At 49.5% G+C, this 22,941-nt stretch overlaps 2 protein-coding genes across 20 annotated transcripts; one reads left to right on the top strand and one right to left on the bottom strand.

Annotated features, from left to right (window-relative positions):
- Positions 1-9: 9 nt before the first annotated feature.
- LOC137614042 (aspartyl/asparaginyl beta-hydroxylase-like) lies at positions 10-19,272 on the bottom strand. 19 transcript variants are annotated; one of them, XM_068343498.1, is made up of 25 exons: positions 16,438-16,630; positions 15,864-16,061; positions 15,686-15,730; positions 15,491-15,559; positions 13,833-13,880; positions 13,707-13,739; positions 6,172-6,225; positions 4,296-4,406; positions 3,902-3,970; positions 3,729-3,773; positions 3,528-3,554; positions 3,427-3,459; positions 3,294-3,344; positions 2,988-3,098; positions 2,804-2,889; positions 2,511-2,597; positions 2,289-2,439; positions 2,073-2,209; positions 1,896-1,994; positions 1,729-1,818; positions 1,254-1,391; positions 1,043-1,178; positions 875-966; positions 660-793; positions 10-566 (listed from the first exon to the last, which is right to left on the bottom strand). In XM_068343498.1, the coding sequence occupies exons 1-25, from the start codon at positions 16,556-16,558 to the stop codon at positions 416-418; spliced, it is 2,316 nt and encodes a 771-aa protein (XP_068199599.1). In that variant the 5' UTR covers positions 16,559-16,630; the 3' UTR covers positions 10-415. The 19 variants fall into 19 exon arrangements, with proteins under 19 accessions (XP_068199599.1, XP_068199603.1, XP_068199601.1 ...); XM_068343502.1 differs by having other exon boundaries at positions 2,988-3,062; XM_068343500.1 differs by having other exon boundaries at positions 3,902-3,937.
- LOC137587874 (protein NLRC3-like) lies at positions 19,247-20,034 on the top strand. Its single transcript, XM_068304549.1, has one exon. The coding sequence runs from the start codon at positions 19,351-19,353 to the stop codon at positions 20,032-20,034; it is 684 nt and encodes a 227-aa protein (XP_068160650.1). The 5' UTR covers positions 19,247-19,350.
- Positions 20,035-22,941: the final 2,907 nt, after the last annotated feature.

The raw sequence follows: 22,941 nt of genomic DNA, 5'->3' as shown, positions 1-22,941 counted from the left end.
GCTGAAAAACAAGTTCAGATTTTTTTGGTGTTTTTTATTTTTTTATAAATATAAATCATCTTGTGTGTGTTTTTGTGCCAAACGTGATGAAGCCGCCGCCCCCTCATGACATCATCACGGCTTTGACAGAAAGGCAGGAAACGCCAGCGAGGCTCAGTGACGTCTGGACAACACGCCCACCCTTCCATCAGGGGGCTCCAGTGAGTCCCGGGGGGGTCGTCGGCGGTCAGTAGTAACTTCATCTCCGTCCTTCATCCGACGGATCCGACTAGTAGTTTGTCCACAAAAAAAAATCCTGTCCGTCCCGCTGAGACGGGCCATTAGCGGTTAGCATGTAGCAGCTGGTCCCGTCGGTCTCGTTCTGGCCGGGTCTCGGGTCGGCCCCCCCCCCCAGACGCCGGCGTGTCCGGGAGGTCTAGATGGGGCTGAGCGTCTGGCGCTGGTAGGGGGTCAGCTCCGGGTGCCACACGTCCACGATGAGGATGAGGCGGTAGCCGTTAGCGTCCTGCCACACCTCGTGCTCGAAGGAGTCGTCGAAGATCAGGACCCGCCCCTCCTCCCACTCCCTGTGCAGGAAACACACGTTAGCATCGGCCCCTCCCACCGCAGCCTCCAGCGGACCTATCGGGGTCCAGGAACAGGGAGAGGCGGAGCCACACCTGGTCTGGTTGGTGCAGCGGATCCTGCAGCCCGGGCGGGGCACCACCAGGCCCAGGTGCAGGCGCAGCCGGCAGTTGGTGGGGCCGGTGTGGGGCCACACGTGGGTCCCCGGCTGCATGACTGAGAACTTCACCTGCAGACAGACCAGAGGCGTCAGGACCCGGTCCTGTTGGGGGGGCAGACCCCCGTCAGAACCATCGGGGTGGGGGGGTACCTGTCCTCTCTTGCAGCCGGTGGCTTCGGGGTAGCGCTCCAGCAGGGCGCAGGTCCTGGGGACCCCCTGACACGCGTTACCAATTTTCTTCCCTGGAAGAGCCAGAAGAACCCGATCAGGTCCTGACCGGTGGATTATTATGGGATGGATCGGGGCGGGGGTCGGTACCTTGCTGCCACAGCGTGTACTGCCCCCACTCGCCCTTCTCCCTCAGGTTCTCCTCCTCGGGGACGAAGGAGCCGGTCCGGCGGTCCATCACGGCCAGAGCCTCGTCCCGGATCGTCCTCCAGTTCCTCTCCAGGGTCTAAGGACGCGTTTAAACCGGTTTAAACGTGTTTAACCCAAGTTAAACCGGGTCACCTGACGCGGACACACCCACCTTCACCAGGTCGGTGTAGCCCGTCTCCTGGGGGGTCCACCAGGGCTGCGCCTTCAGCCCGTCCACGTTGTAGAGAGAACGCTGCCACACCGAGGCGAAGTGCCCCCGCTGGTGCCCCAGCTCGTACCAGTGGTAGGCCTGCAGGCAGACGGGGGGGCAGGCAGACGGGGGGGCAGACAGACAGTTAATGTCAGCTGACGGTCCCGTCCAGCTACAGTGTTGTTCTATTCCATTGAAAACCCATGAAATGAGCTTCCTGTTTGTCTGGTCGTTATATGTTAATGAGCTCCCTCTGGCCACGCCCACTAGATGTGGTTCAAACGCGCCACCGCCAGCTAACCCTTAGCGTTAGCTGTAGAGCCTCTCTAGGAGCTGGTCGGGTCAGGGATCCGGCTCCACCTGGTGTGTGTGTGTGTGTGTGTGTGTGTGTGTGTGTGTGTGTGTGTGTGTGTGTGTGTGTGTGTCCGTTACTCACGCTCTCGTCTCCGACTCTCTGCAGGGCGTCACCCAGGTGGAAGTAGAAGCGCCCGTCGTCCGTCCCCGGCTCGCCCGACTCCAGACCCTCCTGCAGGGAGGAGGGGCATGGGTGGGTGACCCCTGGGTGTGGCCCCGCCCCCCATGCGGCCCCGCCCCCCTGCTTACCCTAAGGTAGGGAATGCTCTCTGCGATCTTGTTCTCCGACTTCAGGATGAACCCGTAGTGAACTTTAGCAAAGCCGTTGCCGGGGACGACCGCCAGTACCTGCGCAGATGTCAAGACGACCAATCAGAGATGCAGACCGAGACAGCAGTACAGAGCATGATGGGATGGCACACGCACCTGTTCGTACACTTGCTTTGCACCTTTGTTGTCGCCTAGCAACAGGTGGGCGACGCCCAGGTCGTTCTTCAGCCCAATGTCTTCTGGGAAAATCTGGGTCAGCCGCTCCAGCGTTGCCAGGGAGCCCCGCATCCGACCTGACGGGTAACCATGGAGACGAGTGAGCTGGGGCAGTGTGATCACACAGCGGGGCGTGGCCCCCGGTGGGCGGCGTACCCAGGAATTGCTGCCTCTCGGCGCGGCGCCTCAGGGCGGCCCTCAGCAGGTCGGGCGTGGCGTCCGGCAGCTCGGCGGCGTCGCGGTAGCTGCTGATGGCTCTCTGCAGGAGCTCGTTGCTGCGCCGCTTCTCCGCCAGGTCGTCCTCCGTCTGCACACACACAGGTTAGCGCCGGCCCAGGGTTCCCAGGGGCGCCGCCTTCTCGCCGTTCCCGTTCCTACCTGGGCCTGCCCGTAGCGGGCGCGGGGGCTCTGGGGGTAACGCCGCACCAGCGCCTCGAACGCCCGCAGCGCCTCGTCCAGCTGGCCCTGACAGGAAACAGGAAGCAGGTTAGCAACATCCAGGAAATAGGAAGTACGTTAGCAATATCCAGTCAATGGGAAGCAAGTTACAACTTCCAGGAAACAGAAAGTACAATAGCAACGCCAGGAAACAGGAAGTATGTTACAACGTCCAGTAGGATGGCGTGATGTCATCATCAAGGCGTGATGTCATCGTCTTGCTGTAAACAAACCTTCTTGCGTAGCTTCTCGGCGCCGTCGATCTCAGCTTTGATGCTTTTATCCAACTTGTTCAGCAGCTTCGGTTTCTTCTTCTTGGCTGGAGGATAAACAACACAGAAGAAGAGCTGCTTCAGACCTTCATCCTCCTCCTCCTCACCAGTCTGTTTACTGGTTCACCAGTAAACAACCCCTCACCTGGACCGACCTCCACCTGCCTGACTGCTTCACTCTGAGGTTCTGGTTCTGACCGGTCGTCTCCTCTCATTGGCCCTGACAGGAGGTAAAGCGTCCCATGAGCCTCGTGTCCTGGTTTGTTTGTGTAAACAACATTCATCCCAACAAGTAAACAAAACCAGAAGGGGGAGGAGTTCCGCTTTGTCACCGTTACCCAGGCGACAGGTAATGGCAGCAGCTGTTAGCGTAGCTTAGCATGAAGACCTGAGACATGGAGTGTGGCAGAGCGGTGACCTGACATCATTTCCTGTCTGTTGCCTGACTCACCTCTGCTCTCTTCCTCCGCCCCCGCCACTGGCTCCGCCTCCTCCATCAGAGCTGAAACAGGAAACAGTTTCATGGAGGCTTCGGTCGGCACTACCTGTCACAATACCTGAGATCCAGGAAGTGGGCGTCTCACCTCCGGTCGTGTCGATGGCGTCGCCCAGGTCGTCTGGAAGGAGAAGAGTGACATCAGCAGGAGGAGGAGGAGGAGGCGGGGCAAAGGCGGGCTCTACTCACCAGGAAATGAATTGTCTTGAGGATCATCTGGAACACAAATGTCAGTCAGTCACCTGAGCCGCTATTGGCTGGCTGGCGACGCCCACAAAGTTTAATGTGGCTAGCTCATGTTAACATGCTGGCTAAACAAGTCTCTATGCTAGCATTGCATTCTACAGCCCGCCCACTAAACCAAACCAAACAGGAGGTGAGCGGTCACACCTGGCACAAAGCCCTCGTCCAGCGGTGGTGGGAGGGGGACGGCAGCTGAGAAACCAAAACACAGGAATGTCATCAAATGGGCGCCAACTTCCTGTTCACACAGGAAGTTGGCGTGAGAGGCAGGTGAGGCTCATTCAACATGCAGCGGCCTGCAGCGACCAATCACAACCAACCTTGGATTTCAGATTCCACGTCCTGAGAGCCAGCGCCTGGAGGCAACAGCGATGACATCATCACGTCAGCTGACCATAGAGATGGCCATTCAAGACGCAGTAAACAAACAAACAGTCCGGTGTTTACACAACCCAGCCAAAAGTTCGTGGACAAAGAAGGTCTTAGAGACGCCGCCAATGTTCAGCTGATCACCAGCAGGGGGCGACACCCACCCAGTCACACAACGCCATTTACTGTGATGTCATAACGCATCACACACACTGTCCACTTACTTTTGGCCATGTTGCTGAGCAGATAAGAGAAAAACAGTCTGAAGCGCAGCTAGCTGAAGCAGCAGCATTAGCATCATGCAAACAGCAGCATTAGCATCACGCAAACAGCTAATAAACGCACCTGACACACTGTCTACAGGTGGCCTTTCGGACGGCGTGTCCTCTGCTGGCTCCGCCTCCTGGGGGTCTTCCTCTTGCTGATTGGTCGTTGCAGCCAGACGCTCTTGGGTTTCTTTGGACACAGCGGTGAAAACGTCAACGCCAAGTGGCGGCAGACCAGAGTCCTGTCCCACAAAGCTGGATTAACCTAGTCAGGCTTCCTCTTCCTTATCTGGCTTCACTTACCCAGACATCCACCCTCCAGATTTTCGGTACCATAAAGCCGGCTATCAACTCACTAATTCAATCCAATAATACAATAATAATACAATAATAAAACAATAATAATTAATAAATACGATCAATACAAATCAATAATCCAGGCAATCAGCAACACAGCTGCAGCTGCCAAACGGAGCAAGGATCTCTGGGAAAACATGGCCGACTGCGTCAATGAGGAAGTTAGTGCCATTATAATATTACTGCCCCACTATGATGCACTTGTGTATCTGACTACAGTAACGTGTGTGTGTTCATACATGTGTGTGTGAACCACATGTTTGGTTATGACATGTGATCGTAGCCCCGTGACCTTATGAACAGCTCTACGTACTGTGTTCTTCACAGGTTTTCAGCATCGCCAACACGATACATTAAAGTACCGATCAATCAATCAATCAATCAATCAATCAATCAATCAATCAATCAATCAATCAATCAATCAATCCATGATCTACTGAAACAAATCATTGATCAATGACATTCTATCTGTGTCTTGCTTGTAACCCGTCCAACGAGGGATTTCAGGACATCATAATAATTACCAACATCACTCAGAAATATATGAACTGTGTCAAAGACCCTCAGGTCAATGCACACTGTGGGGGGCTGTCAGCGCGGGGTTGGGGTGCGTTCCATTCCTGATGTGAGGCTCCAGCAGCTGACAGATGTAATGTAACCCCTCCCCCCAAAACCTCTACCTTTCTACAGTCATTGTTCAGCCAATCCCACCGGATTACAGCCATCCCTAAATATTCTCTCTGCCTGAGCGCTCTGCACACAAGCTGTGACCCGAGATCCACCGGGTTCTCAGGGAACGGACGGCCCGTTTTCAGGAGAACCGATTGGTCAGTAGGTGGGGCTGTTATACCTGCTGAGCTCTGATTGGTCAGTAGGTGGGGCTGTTATACCTGCTGAGCTCTGATTGGTCAGTAGGTGGGGCTGTTATACCTGCTGAGCTCTGATTGGTCAGTAGGTGGGGCTGTTATACCTGCTGAGCTCTGATTGGTCAGTAGGTGGGGCTGTTATACCTGCTGAGCTCTGATTGGTCAGTAGGTGGGGCTGTTATACCTGCTGAGCTCTGATTGGTCAGTAGGTGGGGCTGTTATACCTGCTGATCTTATCCTGAACTCATCCTGCTCTGGAGCAGGTTAGGTGTTCAGCATAGGTTACACCAACAATGACATCATCAGTTCACACCTGATGTTAGGTCGATCAATCAATAAATCACCTGTTGTTCAGAGGAACCCCAGCAGCACACATGCTAACAGTTACCATTAGCTCGAAGGTGACAGCTGCTATCTGATGCTAGCTAGAGGGTAGCTGATCGATCGGTGAGACAGACCTCCTGCTGACTCAGCAGGATCAACCCCGCCCCCCACCTGAGGTGTCCACACTGGACCGGTCCCAGCAGACCACGCCCACTGGGCCCATTGGGTTGCTCAAAGCTGAAAGAGAAGCTGGGCGGAGGCCGGCACACCTGGATCAGTTGCAGTCAGCTGGGGTCAGGTGAGATGGACACGCCCCAAGGGAGGGGCCAACAGGTGGGAATGAGGTGAACACCCGTTTACCAGGTGTCAGCTGACAGAAAATGTGTGTGTGTGTGTGTGTGTCCTCACCTGTACCGTCCTCAGGTGAGGTTCCCACAGGTGGAGTCGCTGCGTCTTTCAATCCTGTTCAGTGATTAGAAGTTAAAGTTGGTTTCAATCATTCAAACTAGTCTCTTCTTCAGGTGTTTAAACTAGTCTCTTCTTCAGGTGTTTAAACTAGTCTCTTCTTCAGGTGTTTAAACTAGTCTCTTCTTCAGGTGTTTAAACTAGTCTCTTCTTCAGGTGTTTAAACTAGTCTCTAGTTCAGGTGTTTAAACTAGTCTCTTCTTCAGGTGTTTAAACTAGTCTCTTCTTCAGGTGTTTAAACTAGTCTCTTCTCCAGGTGTTTAAACTAGTCTCTTCTTCAGGTGTTTAAACTAGTCTCTAGTTCAGGTGTTTAAACTAGTCTCTAGTTCAGGTGTTTAAACTAGTCTCTAGTTCAGGTGTTTAAACTAGTCTCTAGTTCAGGTGTTTAAACTAGTCTCTAGTTCAGGTGTTTAAACTAGTCTCTTCTTCAGGTGTTTAAACTAGTCTCTGCTTCAGGTGTTTAAACTAGTCTCTAGTTCAGGTGTTTAAACTAGTCTCTTCTTCAGGTGTTTAAACTAGTCTCTAGTTCAGGTGTTTAAACTAGTCTCTAGTTCAGGTGTTTAAACTAGTCTCTTCTTCAGGTGTTTAAACTAGTCTCTAGTTCAGGTGTTTAAACTAGTCTCTAGTTCAGGTGTTTAAACTAGTCTCTTCTTCAGGTGTTTAAACTAGTCTCTTCTTCAGGTGTTTAAACTAGTCTCTTCTTCAGGTGTTTAAACTAGTCTCTAGTTCAGGTGTTTAAACTAGTCTCTTCTTCAGGTGTTTAAACTAGTCTCTTCTTCAGGTGTTTAAACTAGTCTCTTCTTCAGGTGTTTAAACTAGTCTCTAGTTCAGGTGTTTAAACTAGTCTCTTCTTCAGGTGTTTAAACTAGTCTCTTCTTCAGGTGTTTAAACTAGTCTCTTCTCCAGGTGTTTAAACTAGTCTCTTCTTCAGGTGTTTAAACTAGTCTCTAGTTCAGGTGTTTAAACTAGTCTCTAGTTCAGGTGTTTAAACTAGTCTCTAGTTCAGGTGTTTAAACTAGTCTCTAGTTCAGGTGTTTAAACTAGTCTCTAGTTCAGGTGTTTAAACTAGTCTCTTCTTCAGGTGTTTAAACTAGTCTCTGCTTCAGGTGTTTAAACTAGTCTCTAGTTCAGGTGTTTAAACTAGTCTCTTCTTCAGGTGTTTAAACTAGTCTCTAGTTCAGGTGTTTAAACTAGTCTCTAGTTCAGGTGTTTAAACTAGTCTCTTCTTCAGGTGTTTAAACTAGTCTCTAGTTCAGGTGTTTAAACTAGTCTCTAGTTCAGGTGTTTAAACTAGTCTCTTCTTCAGGTGTTTAAACTAGTCTCTTCTTCAGGTGTTTAAACTAGTCTCTTCTTCAGGTGTTTAAACTAGTCTCTAGTTCAGGTGTTTAAACTAGTCTCTTCTTCAGGTGTTTAAACTAGTCTCTTCTTCAGGTGTTTAAACTAGTCTCTAGTTCAGGTGTTTAAACTAGTCTCTAGTTCAGGTGTTTAAACTAGTCTCTTCTTCAGCTGTTTAAACTAGTCTCTTCTTCAGGTGTTTAAACTAGTCTCTTCTTCAGGTGTTTAAACTAGTCTCTTCTTCAGGTGTTTAAACTAGTCTCTAGTTCAGGTGTTTAAACTAGTCTCTTCTTCAGGTGTTTAAACTAGTCTCTAGTTCAGGTGTTTAAACTAGTCTCTTCTTCAGGTGTTTAAACTAGTCTCTAGTTCAGGTGTTTAAACTAGTCTCTTCTTCAGGTGTTTAAACTAGTCTCTGCTTCAGGTGTTTAAACTAGTCTCTTCTTCAGGTGTTTAAACTAGTCTCTAGTTCAGGTGTTTAAACTACTCTCTTCTTCAGGTGTTTAAACTAGTCTCTAGTTCAGGTGTTTAAACTAGTCTCTTCTTCAGGTGTTTAAACTAGTCTCTTCAGGTGTTTAAACTAGTCTCTTCTTCAGGTGTTTAAACTAGTCTCTTCTTCAGGTGTTTAAACTAGTCTCTTCTTCAGGTGTTTAAACTAGTCTCTAGTTCAGGTGTTTAAACTAGTCTCTTCTTCAGGTGTTTAAACTAGTCTCTTCAGGTGTTTAAACTAGTCTCTTCTTCAGGTGTTTAAACTAGTCTCTAGTTCAGGTGTTTAAACTAGTCTCTAGTTCAGGTGTTTAAACTAGTCTCTTCTTCAGGTGTTTAAACTAGTCTCTAGTTCAGGTGTTTAAACTAGTCTCTAGTTCAGGTGTTTAAACTAGTCTCTTCTTCAGGTGTTTAAACTAGTCTCTTCTTCAGGTGTTTAAACTAGTCTCTTCTTCAGGTGTTTAAACTAGTCTCTTCTTCAGGTGTTTAAACTAGTCTCTAGTTCAGGTGTTTAAACTAGTCTCTTCTTCAGGTGTTTAAACTAGTCTCTTCTTCAGGTGTTTAAACTAGTCTCTTCTTCAGGTGTTTAAACTAGTCTCTTCTTCAGGTGTTTAAACTAGTCTCTAGTTCAGGTGTTTAAACTAGTCTCTTCTTCAGGTGTTTAACTAGTCTCTTCTTCAGGTGTTTAAACTAGTCTCTTCAGGTGTTTAAACTAGTCTCTTCTTCAGGTGTTTAAACTAGTCTCTAGTTCAGGTGTTTAAACTAGTCTCTAGTTCAGGTGTTTAAACTAGTCTCTAGTTCAGGTGTTTAAACTAGTCTCTTCTTCAGGTGTTTAAACTAGTCTCTAGTTCAGGTGTTTAAACTAGTCTCTTCTTCAGGTGTTTAAACTAGTCTCTTCTTCAGGTGTTTAAACTAGTCTCTTATTCAGGTGTTTAAACTAGTCTCTTCTTCAGGTGTTTAAACTAGTCTCTAGTTCAGGTGTTTAAACTAGTCTCTTCTTCAGGTGTTTAAACTAGTCTCTAGTTCAGGTGTTTAAACTAGTCTCTTCTTCAGGTGTTTAAACTAGTCTCTAGTTCAGGTGTTTAAACTAGTCTCTAGTTCAGGTGTTTAAACTAGTCTCTTCTTCAGGTGTTTAAACTAGTCTCTTCTTCAGGTGTTTAAACTACTCTCTTCTTCAGGTGTTTAAACTAGTCTCTTCTTCAGGTGTTTAAACTAGTCTCTTCTTCAGGTGTTTAAACTAGTCTCTTCTCCAGGTGTTTAAACTAGTCTCTAGTTCAGGTGTTTAAACTAGTCTCTTCTTCAGGTGTTTAAACTAGTCTCTTCTTCAGGTGTTTAAACTAGTCTCTTCAGGTGTTTAAACTAGTCTCTTCTTCAGGTGTTTAAACTAGTCTCTAGTTCAGGTGTTTAAACTAGTCTCTAGTTCAGGTGTTTAAACTAGTCTCTTCTTCAGGTGTTTAAACTAGTCTCTAGTTCAGGTGTTTAAACTAGTCTCTAGTTCAGGTGTTTAAACTAGTCTCTTCTTCAGGTGTTTAAACTAGTCTCTAGTTCAGGTGTTTAAACTAGTCTCTAGTTCAGGTGTTTAAACTAGTCTCTAGTTCAGGTGTTTAAACTAGTCTCTTCTTCAGGTGTTTAAACTAGTCTCTTCTTCAGGTGTTTAAACTAGTCTCTAGTTCAGGTGTTTAAACTAGTCTCTAGTTCAGGTGTTTAAACTAGTCTCTTCTTCAGGTGTTTAAACTAGTCTCTTCTCCAGGTGTTAACTAGTCTCCTCTTCAGGTGTTAACTATGTTAACTATGGGGTTACAGCGGTGTACCAGTACCTTTAATGAAACCTTAGATGTTCTCCAGAGCTGTTTAAATCGATCCACTGGACTTGAAGAGAGTTTCTTGAAGACGTTTCTCCTCTCATCCCAGAGGCCTCTGGAGTTCTGGTGGTCTCTGGTCTGGCCCCAACTCCTTGACCAGCCACCACCAGAACTGAAGAAGTCTCTCGAATGAGAGGAGAAACGTCTTCAAGAAACTTTCTTAAAGTCCAGTGGATTGATTTAAACAGCTCTGGAGGACCATGACCTGACATATTAGATGTTCTCAGTCCATCAGACCATCAAGCTAACATTAGCATTATTATGTAGAAGGCGGGGTTAAGGTGGGACAGTTACAGAACCCTGAAGACATTGGTGGACAAAGAACCAAGTGGGACACCAACAGGGTGTGTAACTTCTGACCCAGAATGAAGACCAACAAACAGAACTCTGTTTGAAAGGTGAGATTTATTCACCAGCGGTTGACATGACGACCCGTCGTGTCCCCGACCCAACCAGAACCTGACCCGGAACAGATTAGAACCAGCCTCTAGAACTCTAGAGAACTCTACCAGAACTCTACCGTCTACTGCAGCTCACGTTCTACAACCACCCTGAGAATGAATGAAGCTCCTCCTACCCTAACCCCCTACCCTCAAGTAGAACCCTAACCCCCTACCCTAAAGTAGAACCCTAACCCCCTACCCTAAAGTAGAACCCTAACCCCCTACCCTAAAGTAGAACCCTAACTCCCAACCCTCAAGTAGAACCCTAACCCCAACCCTAAAGTAGAACCCTAACCCCAACCCTAAAGTAGAACCCTAACCCCAACCCTAAGGTAGAACCCTAACCCCAACCCTAAGGTAGAACCCCAACCCCCCCATAAACGATGAAGCTAACTAACAAAGTTCAGATCAACCAAACAAAAACAACAGATGGGGCTCCTCCCCTTTTTCCCAGCAGCCCCAGGGTTTTTCACGTGATCTGGGAAGCAGACCCGCCCACACGTCCTGAACGCCTGGCGCCAAAAACAGGAATCCCTCGCTCCATCAGGAAAGGAGGGGTGGGAGTCATTGTGTGGTGGCCCCGCCCCTCTTCACCCTGCAGCCAATCAAGAGTCCAGCACCGTGTGTGACGTCATCTCTGAGCCTCTTACTTCCTCTGGTCATTGGTGATGGAGACGCTCGCTCCGTCCTCCTCTCCTCCGCCGACAGGGCTTTGGTTGGGGGGGGCTTCTTCACCTCCGTCACCCCCCCCTCCCTTCTGGCTCTCTCCCTCTCCCCCCTCTGGGGGACTGTCTCTCTCTCCCCCCTCTGGAGGACTGTCTCCCTCTCCCCCCTCTGGGGGACTGTCTCCCTCTCCCCCCTCTGGGGGACTGTCTCCCTCTCCCCCCTCTGGGGGACTCTCTCCCTCTCCCCCCTCTGGGGGACTGTCTCCCTCTCCCCCCTCTGGGGGACTGTCTCCCTCTCCCCCCTCTGGGGGACTGTCTCCCTCTCCCCCCTCTGGGGGACTGTCTCCCTCTCCCCCCTCTGGGGGACTGTCTCTCTCTCCCCCCTCTGGGGGACTGTCTCCCTCTCGCCCTCTTCTCCCCCCCCCTGACCCTTTCGTCCCACAGACATCTGCACTCCTTCCATCTTCTCTCTCTGCTGCTTCTCCTTCACTGATCTCTCCATTTCTGATCTCTGCCGTTCTCTCTCTCCTCTCTCTCCTTCTTTGGACAGTCGTTCTTTTTCCAGCCTCTCCTCCTTCTCTTTCTCCTTCTCTTTGGCCTCCTCCTCTCTGGTCAGACGTTCTCTCTCCTCCACCTTCTCTCTCTCCAGCCCATCCCTCTCTTCTCTGACCTGTTTCTTCATCTCTTGTCTCTCCCCTTCATCCCTCTCTCCCCCCGTAGAGACTCCTTCTCTTTCCAGTCTCATCCCCTCAAGTCTTTTCCTCTCTCTCTCTGCCTGCCCCTCCATCCTTTCCTTCTCCATCCTTTCCTTCTCCATCTTTTCCATCCTTTCCTTCTCCATCCTTTCTTTCTCCATCCTTTCTTTCTCTTCCTTCTCTCTTTCCATCCTTTCCTTCTCTCTTTCCATCCTTTCCTTTTCCATCCTTTCCTTCTCTCTTTCCATCCTTTCCTTCTCCATCCTTTCCTTCTCCATCCTTTCTTTCTCCATCCTTTCTTTCTCTTCCTTCTCTCTTTCCATCCTTTCCTTTTCCATCCTTTCCTTCTCTCTTTCCATCCTTTCTTTCTCCATCCTTTCTTTCTCTTCCTTCTCTCTTTCCATCCTTTCCTTCTCCATCCTTTCTTTCTCCATCTTTTCCATCCTTTCCTTCTCCATCCTTTCCTTCTCCATCCTTTCCTTCTCCATCCTTTCCTTCTCCATCCTTTCCTTCTCCATCTTTTCCATCCTTTCCTTCTCCATCCTTTCCTTCTCCATCTTTTCCATCCTTTCCTTCTCCATCCTTTCTTTCTCCATCCTTTCTTTCTCTTCCTTCTCTCTTTCCATCCTTTCCTTCTCCATCCTTTCCTTCTCCATCCTTTCCTTCTCCATCCTTTCCTTCTCCATCCTGTCCTTCTCCATCCTTTCCTTCTCCATTTTTTCCATCCTTTCCTTCTCCATCCTTTCCTTCTCCATCTTTTCCATCCTTTCCTTCTCCATCCTTTCTTTCTCTTCCTTCTCTCTTTCCATCCTTTCCTTCTCCATCCTTTCCTTCTCTCTTTCCATCCTTTCCTTCTCCATCCTTTCTTTCTCTTCCTTCTCTCTTTCCATCCTTTCCTTCTCCATCCTTTCCTTCTCCATCTTTTCCATCCTTTCCTTCTCCATCCTTTCTTTCTCCATCCTTTCTTTCTCTTCCTTCTCCATCCTTTCCTTCTCCATCCTTTCCTCCTCTTTCTTCCTCTCCTCCCTCAGGTGTTGTTGTTTCTCCTCTAACATCTTCATCTTCATCCTCCAGGCCACCTCCCTCTCCTCCTCTTCCTCAGCGAGGAAGGCTCTGATCTCCTCCATGGCGATGCGAGCAATCCTCTTGGCCTCCATCCTCTCCCGGATCGTCCTTAGCTCCGCCTTCAGGGCGGAGCGCAGCCTGGCGCCTCGGATTGGCCGGCCTGAGGTTCGGGTTTAAGGTGGCGACCGTCAATCAAACACAGTTCATCGACACCCGGCTGTTACCATGACAACACACAGCACCCAGTGTGTTAGACATCAACGTCAGGAGACAGGAAGTCCCAATCAGGGCGTGGTCGTCTCCACGTGAGGTTGTTGACCATAAACAATGTAAACAAAGCAGACACTCCACTCCAGCCATGCTTCTGTAGGCCTGTTGATCTATGCCCTTTTATTCCTATGCCTATTAATGCCTTTCTACTTGTATTTTGTTGGTGGGTTGTTCATTACTCTTTCTACATGGTGTTGGTAGACTTCTACTACTTTCTGCGTGCTGGTGCTTTTGGTGCTCTGTGGTTTGTGTACTCACTGCTGTGTGTGACGGAGACGTTCCCCTGACGGAACCTCCTGAAGGGATCAATAAAGTTCTACTCCTGTCGTCACGGTCGTCTACAGGCGACAGAAGGCTAATGCTAAGCTAGCTAAATTAAAAGTCAACAGTAGCTATGACGTTCCACTCTGGTCTCTAGCTTCTAGAACCAGCTGGGGGGTCAGGAATTAGTCTGGAGGCTGCAGCCAATCAGAGGCCAGTATTCACTCAAACACACACATGAAGGGAGATGCAGCCAATCAGAGGCCAGTATTCACTCAAACACACACATGAAGGGAGATGCGTGGAAACCAGATCAGAGCAGGTCGTTCTGTTGTTAGATCATGCTAAACACACCATCGGGGGTCGGGTTAGCGATGTTAGCCCGCCGCCGGCGGCTACCTGTGGTCGCGTTGCTTCCTGCTGCCGTCTCGTCTACCACAGAAGTAGAGAACCAGCCCGTCAGGCGTAAACCGAGCCCAGCGTTACTCGTGTTTCCTGTTCTCTAGACGTGAACCTGAACTCTACCTGTGGGCGGGGTCGCGTCTCTCTCCGCCCCCTCCTTCCTCTTCTCATCTAGGATGAGATCAGAGCGTTTGATACTGAACATCCAATGACAACGCCGCCAACGGGCGACGCCCACAACACCCAACAACCCAAGGCGGTTGGCGCGTCGTCATGGCGTTCCATCAACCCGACCGAACAGCAGCAGACTCGCCACTGGCTCAGCCGTGACGGTCACACCTGGTGACCAGGTGACGTCACCCGGGTCACCCCCCCTCTGGACACGCCCCCAGCGGACGGGTCCATGAAAGCCTCGGCCACACAGACACCTTTGTTCACTTTATTCACCATCATCGTCTGTGGAGAGAGACATGACATCACTTCCTGTCGGACTGGACGCTCAAACAACACATGACACTGAAGACCACAGAGGTGCATCCTGGGAGGTTCAGGATGAAGGACTGTCTCTTCAAAGGGTTCAGCCACCAGTCTGGACCCCCAGTGGACCCCAGCCTGTTCTCCGTCAGGTCCTCAGACCCCCCGTCCTCCTCCAGATGGACCGGCCAGTCCCAGTCCGGTCTTCTCCGGTCAGAGGTCGCCACACTTTCTGTTTGTCTACGGGTTCTGGCAGTCCAGTAGGACACCTCTGACCTCATCAGAGGAGGCGGAGCCTCCCTCCTCCTGCCCCTCAGAAGCCGCCTCCTTGCCCTCCTCCTCTTGGGGCGGAGACACTACGTCAAACAGGAAGGTGAGGAAGCCAGAGATCCAATCAGAGCCCTCCTCTGCTAATATATTTAGAACCTCCTCAAGCGACTCGGCATCGGCGCTACCGCCGCCATCTTTGGACACGCCTGACGGAGGAGAGAAGAACAACGGGATGGGAGGAAGAAGGGTGACGCATCAGGAAGAAGGGGTGTCCACAGGAAGACAGGAAGTTACCAAAATAAAAGAAGGAAGAAGAGGGAAGGAAATGAAGAGATGAGGGAAGGAAAGGATGAAGTGGGAAAGAGAAAGAGAACGAGTTAAAGGAGCCACATGAGGAGCACCGACACAAACTGTCTCACTTCCTGTGTCCACTCCTGACTTCCTGTCTGCTTCATCACAAACAAGAGGCGGCCATCTTTAATCTAAGTCTCTGCTCTTCAGCAGCTTCAACTGACGTCTGCAGTGCCGCTAGCGTAGCATCGCTAACCGAACACGGCAAGAAGTGACTCAGAAAGTTACTCCAAAGTTACTGCAGCAGTGCTTCAACCGTTTAACGGGTCGGACGAACCGGCGGCGCCACAACACACAAAGAGTACCACAGCTGGACCGTTTCACTGTGTGAACCTGGACTGTTTCACCGTGTGAACCTGGACTGTTTCACTGCGTGAACCTGGACTGTTTCACTGTGTGAACCTGGACTGTTTCACTGTGTGAACCTGGACTGTTTCACTGTGTGAACCTGGACTGTTTCACTGTGTGAACCTGGACTGCTTTAGTGATGTCATCAGTACTGATTGGCTCCACCCAGAATCAGATGTCCCGCCCCCGTGGGCGGAGCCCCTCAGGCTGTTGTGTTGTTGTGTCTGAGGCTGGTTTCTGGTCTGGTTTAAACCGGAGTCAAACTGGTTTCAGGCAGAGGCACTGGGACACGACTGAACGACGCCTACATCACACGTCCACCAATCAGAGGGACTCACCCAGCAGCACTTTAGCGTCCTCCATATCAAAGTCTCCGTCTCCATCGGTGTCGTAGGCCTTCAGCTTCCCTGAGGGGGGAGGGGGGGTACATCGCATTAGCTGTGAGCTTCCAGTCCCATGTGTTAGCATGTAGCCACTACATAAAGACCCTCCCATTAGCGTCGTTAGCGATAACAGCATGGACAGATGTTTACCTTGCAGAACTTCAGAGAGGTTCCCGTGAAAGTCTTTAGCTCTGGCTGCATGCAGAGACACAGAGGACCAAAGGCTAGTAGCAGTTAGCGGTTAGTAGCAGTTAGCAGCTAGTAGCAGTAAGCAGCTAAGTCAAAGAAGAGGTGCTAGCTCCTGAAACAGGATGTAAGTGTGACATACCGATGACGCGGTCGTAGTCCACGATGTCCAGGTAGACCACGGCCACAGAGCTCCAGACCCCCAGCAGAGCCAGAACCACGAACCAGCTGAACACGGGGGACCTGGAGGCTCCGCCCACGTCTCCTCCTCCTCTTTCTCCTCCTCCTCCTCTCTCTGTCCTCCTTCCATTCTTGCTGTCTGCTGGAGGCGTCTTCGCCTCTGAGGAAGATGAGAAAACCCCCGTCAGATTATCAGCTGGGGCAACAAAACCGTCATCTGTGAGAGCTAGCATAGCATGACGGATAGCATAGCATGACGGATAGCATAGCATGACGGATAGCATAGCATGACGGATAGCATAGCAGGACAACTAGAGTAGCAGGTCAGCTGACTCCTGCTCTCCGGGTCACCAGAGGAAACAGGGTGACCCCTGAAGGCTGACGCGACCCGGGTCAGGGCAGGACGACCCGGAACAGAGAGACACCAGAGAGAACCCCTCTGGTCCATCTGGACCTCAGAACCGGTCCAAGAACTAAACACAACCGGATCAGAACCAGACCAGAACAAGCTCCAGCCACACGTGGTCTGAACACACCCGTCTCCTCCTGGATCAGTGGCTCCTCGTCCTGGTACACCTCCTCCTCCTCCTGCATGTGGACCTCCTCTATCGGAACCGTGGAGGAGGAGGCGGAGCTATGGTTGCCGTGGCGCTGCATGGGACCTGTCTAGACGGGGACCGGTCCAAACCAGAACCGCTTCAGACCAGGACTCCAGAGGGAGTTCAACCAGAACCCGAAGGAGCAGCGACCCCAGAGACCCATCAGCCAATCAGAACCAAGGACGGCTCAGGAGCCCCCCCCCCCCCCCCCCCCACCAAAATCTGATCCTCACTATTATTAGAGCTGACAAACAGTGTGTGTGTGTGTGTGTGTGTGTGTGTGTGTGTGTGTGTGTGTGTGTGTGAGATGCCAGCGAGGACACAGAATAACCTTGACTCTTATTTGTTCACTCACACACACACACACACACACACACACACACACACACACACACACACACACACACACAGCTACTGACTGCTAGAATGACAACAGGAAGTGACCTCACTGCCAGAACAAAGCCACGCCTCCAAACCCCAGTCGTTGTACATGCTAACAAACCGGTCGACCACCTCAGTGACATCATGACCTGCAGAACGGTGATGTCACACATCGACCGGGCGACCGATCAGCCGTGAACCCCCGGATGTGGGGTCGTTGCCATGGCAACAGGTTTATTTGTTTGACCTCTTGTTTATACAACAGCATCTTGTGGGTTTAGAAATGCAAACTGAGTGTCGTCCTCTGAAAACCACGTGACGGTTACCATGACAACGCATTAACGCTTCCGGCCTGACACTGATGTGTGTGTGTGTGTGTGGAGGGTCTCATCCAAACTCCTCCAGCGGTGCTGTGACGTCATTCTGTAGAGGCGGATGTCACGCTTGATTCACGCAACAACAAAAGAGATGACGTCACGTCTTCATAAGAAGACGCAATGTGTGCAAAAACGAACTAAAGCCGCGTTAAAGATCAGATCTGAGATTGGTGCGTATCGACTGATCAACTGATAATCAATCAATACTAACAGTTTGTCTGGTTTCCGCTCTGACCTCCTGTTTGACTCTGACGTCATTTAGTTACATCTAGACGCAGTGCTAACGGGGGCTGAACACACACACACACACACACACACACACACACACACACACACACACACACACACACACCAGGAGTGTGAAGGTGTAAACAGTGTGAACACAACACGCGGGTTTATTTCAGTGACGTCACCACAAACTGATGAAAGTTATTAGCTTGTTAGCTAATGTTAGCGCTAGCCACTTCCTGCTAACTGGACTAGTTATCGTTAACACATCGGGATCACTAATTATGTTCAACACGTTAAAACTGAAATATTCTGTTATTGTGACCAGCTAACAGGTTTAGGATCCGACTTGTTTCAAACAAAAGTCAATATAAAATTTCAGGAATTTAACGTTTTCTTCAGTGAAAACAACCCAAACAGTTCATTGAACTAATAAAAGTGATCCAACGGGGGCTTGGGGGACATTTGTCAGTTCGGCATACAGGAATTATGATTAAACAGTTTATTCTTTAATTTAAACCAGTTTTAGTCCGACCCAACCAGCCTTCATCCGCCCGGAGGAGACCCGGTTTCAGCCCCAGTCAGACGGATTAATGACCGCTCCAGCTGTGGGTGTTCCGGTTAGCGACTCAACACACCAGCCGGAGACAGGATGATGTGGAGGAGATCCGCCCCAGACCGGTAGTTCGGTTCTGTGGAGGTCGGACGTGAGGCGGACAGGAGAAGCGTTCTAACAGCCGGACGGGCAGAGGGAGTTCTGCAGGACGGCCGGAGGCAGCTCCGCCTGTCCGCGGCGCGCACACACACACACACACGCACACACACACACACACACACACACACACACACACACACACACACACACACACACACACACACACACACACACGCACGCACACACACACACACACACGCACGCACGCACGCACGCACACACACACACACACACACACACACACACACACACACACACACGCACACACACACACACACACACACACACACACACACACACACACGCGCACACACACACACACACACACACCGGACCAACCTTTCCTGGGGTGGGTTCTGGAGTTCCTCCTCTGGGTCATGTCGCGGATCCTCTAGCAGCTAACGGCTAACGAGCTACCGGGGCCACGGAAACAACGCTTCTGCTCGGTGTCCGCTCCCGTTCACGGCAGAGCCAAAGGCCATGGTAACCGGGATCGACTCTAGTCTGGACCAATCACAGCCACAGACGCAGAAGCGGGCGGAGTCAAAGGCGGGCTCTCGTGATTTTGGACCAATCACATTGCGGAACAGCTTCCCGGTCTGGTCTTCGTCTTTAGAAAGGAGCAGAAACGTGGCGGAGAGGAAGAGGAGTTAGTAGATGGAGGAGAGCAGAAGATGAGCGTTTATAGTTACACTTCCTGCTTGAAAGTAGAGATTTAAGTGTAAACAAACACATCTATTGTTCTCACGTTGCTCATTTATGATGAATCACGTCGAGGTCGCGTCCGAGTCAACAGCGCCCCCTGCTGCCCGTTAGCATCTAGCTCTGGACGGTAAACTAGATTTAAATGGAAACATCACTGTTTAGTGTATTATTATTATTAATAATTATAATAACATTACTATTTATCACTATCGTATTACTTCCTGACTCACCTTGAGCTGGTGACTCATTCAGGGTGTACCCCACTTCTCACCTGTGGCCAGCTGGGATAAAACCAGACGATTACTGATCGTCTTGTCTTCAAGAAAATAAATTCTCCTAATCCAGTAATTTTCCCACAAAGATGTCCCCCCAGGTCTGGGCTCTAGTCCATGTTTAAAAGTTTCAGACTGTCCAGACTTCCAGACCTCCAGGAGCCTCCATACCATGTGTCAGATCCCAGTCTTCTGCTGGATCACTGCTGCAGTTCTGGACCACATGTTGACCACAGACCCAGAAGGAGAGCTGCCCAAGACCCTGACAGACATGTACTCACACTTCCTGATGGTCCTGATAAAGAGGAAGAAGCAGAGGTCCGGTGAAGCACAGGAGACGAGTCTACAGGAGCTGATGGAGGCTGACAGAGATCTTCTTCTGAAGCTGGGGAGGCTGGCCTTCGAACATCTGGACAAAGGAGACATCATGTTCTACCAAGAAGACCTGGAGCGGTGTGGTCTTGATGTCTCAGAAGTCTTGGTGAAGTTAGGAGTTTGTACAGAGATCTTCAGGACAGAGTGTGTCATCCACCAGAAAAGCGTCTACTGCTTTGTCCATCTGAGCCTTCAGGAGTTCCTGGCTGGAGTCTACATGATCCACTGCTACACCAGCAGGAACACCAAGGTTCTGAAGGCGTTCCTGGGAGGAAAACGGGTCGATGTCACTTTGGATGCTTTTCTGAAAAGATCAATGAAGAAATCTTTTGAGAATAAAAATGGTCACCTAGACCTGTTGGTCCGCTTCCTTCATGGCTTGTCTTTGGAGTCCAACCAGAGACTCTTAGGGGGTCTGCTGGGTCAGATGGACAACAGTCCAAGAGTCTTACAGAGAGCCATTGTCTACCTAGATAGATAGATAGATAGATAGATAGATAGATAGATAGATAGATAGATAGATAGATAGATAGATAGATAGATAGATAGATAGATAGATAGATAGATAGATAGATAGATAGATAGATAGATAGATAGATAGATAGATAGATAGATAGATAGATAGATAGATAGATACTTTATTAATCCCGGAGGAAATTGTATATATCCACTGCTCAGGCATTACATAAAAAATAATACTGGATAAACACCAGGAGAAAAGGAAACACTGACATCACAGGACATACCACAAGACATACATTACACTAACAGACAGGCACATGCAGCACTAACAGGACTTATATACTAAACTATAACTAAAAATATAAACGGTATAAAATTTAAAAATATTACAGTATTAAAATATAAACAGTATAAAATAAAATCTAAACAGTATAAAATTGAATTAAAATATAAAAACAGTATAAAAAATAAATAAATTTTATATATATATATACAACAGTATAAATTTAAATTAAATTAAATTAAATCCATTTTCAACCCCGTGCTGACCTCGCCACCTCCCCCCCGCTCCTCCTGAGAGAGTCATTGTACCCCCTGATGGCACGGGGCACGAAGGAGGACCTCAGCCTCTCTGTGGAGGCGCTGTGTGACAGCAGTCTGTTGCTGAAGGGGCTCCTCTGCTGGGAGAAGGTGGTGTGTAGGGGGGGGGTGGCTGGTGTTGTTCATGATGGCCTTAATTTTAGACATGGTCCAGCTCTCCAGAAGCGTCTCCACAGAGTCCAGGCTCAGCCCGACCACTGAGCCCGCTCTGCGGATGAGTCTGTTCAGACGGTCCATATCTCTTTTCCTGGCCCCCCCACCCCAACACACAATGGCGTATGACAGCACACTGGAGACTACGGACTGATAGAACATGAGAAGGAGCTTAGGACAGATGTTGAAGGAGGCCAGCCTCCTCAGGAAGTACATCCTGCTCTGCCCCTTCTTGTACACACAGTTGGAGTTGAGTGACCAGTCCAGTCTGCTGTCCAGTCTGACCTGAGAGAGATGAACAGCAACAACATCTCTCCTGACAGGAGCATCAACATCTTCCACTGTCTGATGGAGCTGAAGGACCAATCAGTCCATCAGGAGATACAAGAGTTCCTCAGGTCAGAGAACAAGTCAGAGAAGAGACTCTCAGAGATCCACTGCTCAGGTCTGGCCTACATGCTGCAGATGTCAGACCAGGTTCTGGATGAGTTGGACCTGGGTAGCGTAGCCCTGAAGGACTCAGGATTTCAGTTGCTGCAGGAGTTCCTGCTGTTGGCCAGAGGTTCTGAAGTCTGTCATCCAGTCAGACTCCGGGTATGAGTCCATCACCTTCTCGGTGATTCTGAAGGAACTTCTGCTTTCAGATTTGAGGTGAAGACATTTTGCCTCTCAACCGTTATCGCAGATAGACGTCAGGTCTTCTGGAGGGCTGTTCCGACTGTGACGAAGGATCTGGTTCTGGTTCTGGTTTAGGTTCAGGTTCAGGTTCAGATACGCAGCCTTTGGAGGGCGGGATCAGCCTGGGGGTAAGGTTCGCGGTCCCTGTAGGCGATTTCCTGTTTCCCGCTGCAGTACCGCGACCCTTCCAGCAGGAGGCAGCGCTGCTCCACAGGAACACCAGCCTTCCTCGCCGCTCCTCATCCGTCCTCATCACACCTTCTCATCCGTGTGCTCCTGAGTGATCTGTGATGAAGGTCTGATGAAGACGAGGCCGACGCAGACGTGTTTTTAGGTCACGTTTCAGCGACTCTCCTGAAATCAGTCGGAACGCTAAAATAGAAGCAATTAGAGCAGGTCGTCTGCTTCCGGTCTGCTTCAGGAGAAGTAGGCCGTCTGTCTGTCCCGGCCTGCGGACAGACCCCGCCCCCATCGGATGACCTCTGACATACAGGTCGCACGGAGATCCAGACACGCCCCTCACCCTCCTCCTGCCCCGATTGGCCAATTGATAATTTTATATGTCATACATGTTGTTGTTGGGGGCGGCGCGGTGACGCAGTGGGTAGCGCTGTCTTCCCACATCAAGGCGGTTCTGGGTTCAAGTCCCGCTCTGTGTGGAGTTAGCGTGTTCTCCCCGTGTCTGGGGGGCTCCCCCCTCCAGAAACAAGAACTTCAGGTTGATTGGCCGGTCCCAAATTGCCCATAAGAGTGAGTGTGTGCGTGGTTGTGTGTGTCGCCGTTGTGCACTGGCGTCGTGCCCGGAGTGTCCCCCGCCTCACGCCCTATGCCAGCTGTGATAGTGTCCAGCTCCCCGTGACCCGCTATGGCGGATACAGCGGAGGAAAATGAACGACATGAATAAATGTTGTTGTACGTGATCGGGTGTGACGTCATCACTCACCAAATGGGACCAACTGCAGGTTTATGTTGTGAGGCCTGATGGCCAGGAGGAGGCGCTCTTTCCCCTTCTAGATAGTGTATTATGTATTTAATAGGGTAATATTTTAATATATGTTATATGTTATACATATATATATATGTAATAGGATGTTTTTATATACAGTAAGATAATATACAATATGTACAATTTTTCATATGATAGGGAAAGATTTTATATGTCATACAATATCTATATATACAAGATAATATATATAATAGGATATTTTATAAACAGGACAATATTTTATATATAATAGGATAATATCTAATATAGGTAATATATATATTATATATATCAGGTTAAAGATGTTAGACTTGCTGGAAATTACTCATAAATTTCAAGTTGAATTTAGAATCATTTAGAATCTGAATGAAGTAACTAGTGTGATTGATTTAATTTTAGAGACCGGACTCTTTGCTTGTTCTGTTATTAATATATTTATTATCTGACCAGCTCAGATGGAGGAGTATTGAGGAACTCAAACAAACAGCGGTACCTGAACCCACCGCCGCC

This window comes from Antennarius striatus, chromosome 20 (assembly GCF_040054535.1).
Source record: "Antennarius striatus isolate MH-2024 chromosome 20, ASM4005453v1, whole genome shotgun sequence".
NCBI classification, from domain to species: Eukaryota; Metazoa; Chordata; class Actinopteri; order Lophiiformes; family Antennariidae; genus Antennarius; species Antennarius striatus.
Note: the sequence above shows the minus strand (reverse complement) of the source record. Positions and strands in the feature narration are given on the sequence as shown.